General features: G+C 66.8%; 1 protein-coding gene across 1 annotated transcript; it reads right to left on the bottom strand.

Moving 5' to 3' along the window:
• Positions 1 to 1650: 1650 nt before the first annotated feature.
• Positions 1651 to 5554, bottom strand: LOC133755231 (telomerase reverse transcriptase-like). Its single transcript, XM_062185433.1, is given in 7 exon segments — positions 1651 to 1788; positions 2388 to 2559; positions 3735 to 3948; positions 4167 to 4849; positions 4941 to 5025; positions 5028 to 5292; positions 5369 to 5554. Coding segments are annotated over 7 exon segments (1743 nt in total).
• Positions 5555 to 5790: the final 236 nt, after the last annotated feature.

The following is a 5790-nucleotide window of genomic DNA, read 5'->3' as shown; positions in this document are numbered from 1 at the left end:
CTGACTGGCAGGGGCTGGCACAGGAGCAAATGCTGCCCTCATGTGGCCAGATGTGGCTGGGACAGAGGAGTCCACAGAGGTCCCCTCCCTCCTGGGCACCGTGTCCACAGGCAACAGCCCCCAGGGGCAGACAGGGCCACCACTGCCACAAGGTCAGCTGATGGGGACTACAGTTAGCACAACCAGCAGGGGGTGCTGGAGAGCAGGGCACAGGCATCTTGGTTTTGGGGGGCGCTATCCCTCACAGTCACAGCAGCCTCCACAGGTGACAGCAGTGAGCCCGCCCCCTGGGGGTTCTGCCTCTGCCACCCCCCCCCCCCCGTCAGGAGCTGCTCGTTGCTAAGGGCAGAGCTCGGGCAGCAAAGAGGCTCGTGCTATTTCACCTGTGGGGATCCTGCAAAGCGGCCACTCAACATTGCATCCCCTGTTGGCACGGGCTGGAGTCCTGGCTGCCCTGCTCCCACCCAGCTCCCTAATGGCCCTAGAAGGCAGCAGAGGGTGCCCAAGCACCTGGGCCCCTGCTACCCATGTGGGAGACCTGGATGGAGCTCCGGGCTCCAGCCTGGCTCAGCATTGGCTGTGACAGCCACCAGGGGAGCCAGTGGATGGAAGCTCTCTCCCCCCCGCCTGTCGCTCTCAAATGAACCAATAAACCTTTGAATTATGAAAGCTCAGTTTTTTCAAAGTTTGGCATTTGGTGAAGCCTGAGAACCTGAGTGACAGCACAGCAGGGCCTGGGGTTCCCCATGGGCACATTGGCTTAGTCACAGGACAGTCTGGGGTCCCCTGGGCATGTCAGCTTAGTCACAGGACAGTCTGGGGTCCCCTGGGCATGTCAGCTTAGTCACCAGGACAGTCTGGGGTCCCCTGGGCATGTCGGCTTAGTCACCAGGATGTCTTTTGGAGGCAGCAGCAAAGGGGCACATCCTGTGCCATAAAACCTGGCATGAGGCACCAGGAGCCCTGTCCAAGGTCCATGTCCATGGCCCCATCTGTGACATCCCGGTAGGTTCTGGAATTGCTCACAGCAGCTGGCATGTCACACAGGTGCCAGTTTGGCCAGGCTTCAGGCTGCCCAAGCCACCCCTGCAGTGGGGGCCACTCCTTCACCAAGATCCAGCCCTGATGCTGCCCTTCCTGTTCTCAGTTGGGTCCTTGGGACACATCCGGTCCCCTGCACGCTGGGGCCTGCCTGGGGAAGGGGGCTCCCTGCTCATCCTTGCCAGGCACTAGGCAGCGCCACACTGCCTGAGATGCGTGGCTCCAGCACGTGAACAAGACTCCCCCACGGCGGCCATGCCTCCACCTGCCCTGGCATCTGAGGACGGGAGGGGAGCCCACATGCACTGCTGCTTCCCTCGGCAGCCCTGGATCACGTGGGCATGATGAGTGGGCCTGGGGTAGGACACATGCTCACAGGCCCACGGCCCACAGCCAGGTCTCCCATGAGCTGCCTTCTGGCTGTTAGTGGTAGGGTCGTGAGAGGTCTCAGTGGTGGACTCTGCTCCCCTGAGGACAGCAGGGAGGGGACTGACCTGAAGGAAGAAGGCCCCAAGGACAGGCCCTGCCCTGTGTCACAGATGAGCCCTCCCCCAACAGCGATGTGCCCGGCTCCTCCAGCCTCAGTCCAGTAAGGTCTTGAAGTCTGCGTCAGGGCTGGGTCAGCTGCGGTCTCCAGGGACTCCTGGTGGAGCCCAGCACAGAGGCACCCAGCAGGCCGGGCCACTGCATCTGCTCATAGTTGAGCATGCTGAACAGTGTCTGGATGCACGAGGTCCAGGGCTGGGCCTGGGGCACACAGGATGCAGCCTCAGGGGGGTTGCAGAGTGGCAGACAGCCCCAAGCCCACCCAGCTTCCCAAGGTCCTGGGAAAGCCCAACGCAGAGCCAGCCCTTAGCCCACAGGCTGGGACCTCGGGGTTCCTGTCACTGCACCCCAGAAACCCTCGCCCAGCAACACATGTGACCCTCAGGGATGCTAGGCATCCATCCACCTCCACCTGAGCAGCTGGGGTCTGCAGCACCCCCACCCACAGAGGCCAGGTCCTTGGAGTGACCACAGCAACATTAACTGATGACAAAATCACACCACCGTGGCAGAGGCACCAGCAGCCATGGGGGCAAAACCACAGAAAGAGCCACGGGGAGCAAGGGGAGCCACAGGACGAGTCCTGGGGTCCTCAGGGGGCAGCAACAGCTGTTCTTCCCGCCCCTCCACGTGATGCCATGGCAGGATTCTGAGGGCCCTAGCCAGCTGCCCCCTGTGGGCTCCCAGGTCCAGCTGGGCACCTCCCTCAGCTCCTCGTCCACTCACAGTAGGACCCATCTTTGGGCACACAGGCACGAGCCCGTGAGCTTTTGTATGGGGTGAGATGGAGGCCGGGTCACCTTCTCCCTGCAGAATGTTCTGGCTCTCACCATGGAGTCTGTGTTCACGATGGGCTGCAGGCCTCTGGGCTTGGGGATGAAGTGCAGTCTGGCCGAGGGCAGGGCCAACCTGGCCTGCTGCTGGACCTCTGCGTCCGACAGCTCCCACAGCTGCACCTGCTCCAGGCACTGCCTGCAACACGCTCGGGCCCGTGGTCAGGGCCGGGGTCAGGGCCGACCTGGCCTGCTGCTGGACCTCTGCGTCCGACAGCTCCCACAGCTGCACCTGCTCCAGGCACTGCCTGCAACATGCCCGGGGCCGGGGTCAGGGCCGGGGTCACGGCCGACCTGGCCTGCTGCTGGACCTCTGCGTCTGACAGCTCCCACAGCCGCACCCGCTCCAGGTGCCGCCTGCAACACGCTCGGGCCCGTGGTCAGGGCCGGGGTCAGGGCCGACCTGGCCTGCTGCTGGACCTCTGCGTCTGACAGCTCCCACAGCCGCACCCGCTCCAGGTGCCGCCTGTAACATGCTTGGGCCCGTGGTCAGGGCCGGGGTCAGGGCCGACCTGGCCTGCTGCTGGACCTCTGCATCTGACAGCTCCCACAGCCGCACCCGCTCCAGGTGCCACCTGCAACACGCCCGGGGCCAGGGTCAGGGCCGGGGTCACGGCCGACCTGGCCTGCTGCTGGACCTCTGCGTCCGACAGCTCCCACAGCTGCACCTGCTCCAGGCACTGCCTGCAACACGCCCGGGGCCGGGGTCAGGGAACCTCGGTCCCCGTGGACACAGCACACTCTGCAGTGTGGGGTTGGGGCTACAGACGCCCTTGCCCACCACAGACACCTCCCAGGAACCCCCACACGTGGGCCCAGGGCTCCCATCCCACACCCGGCACAACTTGGTGTAATCAGTCCTGATCCCTCAGTCTGACTCAGCAGAACCAGGAGCCAGCATCTCCGCCACTCAGGCCCCATCCCCTGATGCCACCCCCACCAAGGTCATCCAGAGGGGACGCCTGTACCCCCAGGTGTCCCTGCAGTGACCCAAGTCCTTCAGAAGTGCCCTGAGGGGACTGAGCCCAAGCATGAGCATACAGGGCCACTGTGGGCCAGCACAGGGCCTCCCCGCTGTGGACCAGCATGGGGCCTCCCCTCCACAGGCCAGCACAGGGCCTCCCCGCTGCGGACCAGCATGGGGCCTCCCCTCCACAGGCCAGCACAGGGCCTCCCCTCCGCGGGCCAGCACAGGGCCTCCCCTCCGCGGGCCAGCATGGGGCCTCCATGGGCCAGCACAGGGCCTCCCCTCCGCAGGCCAACACAGGGCCGCCCAGCCTGTGGGGATCTGAGACACGGACACCACATGCGTACCTGATGCCCACACTTTGAAGCCTGCTCCAGATGCTCCTGCAGTAGAAGAGGAGCCAGTTCTTCTGGAACGTGGTCTCCTCAACATAGAAGAAGGACCTGAGCAGCCCCACCATGCAGGCGTCCAGCAGCCACAACAGGAACCTGGCCAGGATCCCCTCCCTCAGTCGATGCTCCACGGCCCGGGATGTTGCCACGCCCTGGAACGAGGCAGACCCCACAAGTGCACCCTCACAGGGCAGCCATGGCGGGAGTGCAGGGCACAAGGGACCCCTCACAGGAAGTCTTTATCCCTGCTCCTCTCCCCTGCCCAGCACATGACCCAACGTCCCCCACCCCACCCTGTCAGCACGGGACCTTCCAGTCCAGTGAGCGCGGGGCAGCCTCACTCACCACCCCCTCAGCTCCTGGCTTGGCATTGGCCGACACCCACTCACCTGGGCTCCCGCACCCTCACCTTCCAGGTCAGCTCCTGCAGCGAGAGCTTGGAGTGCTTCCCCAGCGAGATGAACTTCGTGTTCCTCAGGAAGCAGCGCTCCTTGTGCCTGGAGCCCCAGAGGCCAGGGAGCACCAGGCGGTGTACGCCCGCAGGTATGCGTGCACCTGCCACGCTGTGCTGCTGCAGGAACCGCACCAGGCGCCGGGAGCCCGCGTCCTTCCGGGGGTCGGCTGCCGGCCTCGGGGACCACACCTGCGTAGCCGGCCCCCTCAGCATCCGGAAGAGCGCGCCGTATGGGCACCATGCGTGGTTCGCAAGCAGCTTTTGGAACAGGGTCCGCATCCTCCTGTAGCGCGGGGACAGCCAGCGCAGCCTGAGGCTACCCCCGGACCTTGGCGTCCAGCCCAGGAAGATGCCCTCCAGCAGCCTCCGGGCACCCGCCAGGCTGGGCCACAGGGAGCTGAGTGGGAAAGATGCGCACAGCCGCTCGCCGTCGCCCGGGCAGTGGAGGAAGCGCTTGATCTCTGAGTACACCTGAGCCTGCGGACCCGGTGACCGCCGGGCGGCGGAGCGGCCGGGCTCCCGCTTGCAGTCCACTCCCTCGGATGCCCTGGAGGGCGTGGTCTCCAAACACTCGGCAGGTGTCACCGTGCAGGCCGCAAAAGGCCTGCGCCCCGAACTGTAGGCGGGTGAGCCCAGGGGCGCCCAGGCCTCGCCACCGCTGCTGTTCCGAACCCGTCGCGTGGCCGCGGGGCTCGTCTGGATCCCACGCGCGCGGTGCAGGGGGCCGGGTCTCGGCTATGGTGCCGAGCTCGTACAAAGGCTGCCCGCACACCTGGTAGGCGCAGCTCGGGCCACCAGCAGGTAGAGCGCGCAGCGCGCCAGCAGGTGCACGAGCACGTCATCGCCTACGCGGTGCAGCAGCAGCCCCCACCCGCCGCTGCCGCACCGCGTCTCGGTCACCGTGTTGGGCAGGTAGCTGCGCACGCAGGTGGTGAAAGCCCAGGGCGGGCCGCCGCGGGCGCCGTCCAGCAGCGCGAAGCCGAAGGACAGCACGTTTTTCGCGCCGCACTCGCAGAGCCTCTGCACGAACCTGGCCACCAGCTCCTTCAGAGAGGACACCTGCAGGGAAGGGGCCTGAGTCCCCGGGCGCCGCTCTGCCTCCGCCTCCCCGAAGCGGGTCCCCTGGGCGGCCCACCTGGCGGAAGGAGAGGGCGGCGAGGGGCGGCTATGCGTCCCAGGGCACGCACACTAGGCACTGGGCCACCAGAGCGCGGAAGGCCGCCGGGTCCCGGCGCCGCACGAACGTGGTCAGTGGCAGCACCTCGAGGTAGCGGCTGCGCAGGAGCGCGCGCATGGCTCGGCACTGGGGCGCGCGTGGCATCGAGGGGCCGGAGCCGGCGGCCGGGCCTGGAGATTCGGCCGCCCGCGCGGGGGCTCTGGCAAGCTGTGCGCGGGCTGTTAGAGCCCCACGTGCCAGGACCCTACCGAGTGGCTCGCGCACGCCGGCGGCCAGGCTCCCGCCGGTGCGCTAGAGCAGGGTGCAGAGGCGGCGGGCCTGGGCGGGGTCCCCGTGGAGGAGGCGGGGCGCGGAGGGGAAGGGGCTGGGCCCTGCTGGGC

This window comes from Lepus europaeus, unplaced genomic scaffold (genome assembly GCF_033115175.1).
Source record: "Lepus europaeus isolate LE1 unplaced genomic scaffold, mLepTim1.pri SCAFFOLD_3_1, whole genome shotgun sequence".
Taxonomy (NCBI): Eukaryota; Metazoa; Chordata; class Mammalia; order Lagomorpha; family Leporidae; genus Lepus; species Lepus europaeus.
This window is presented reverse-complemented; position numbering and strand designations above follow the sequence as displayed.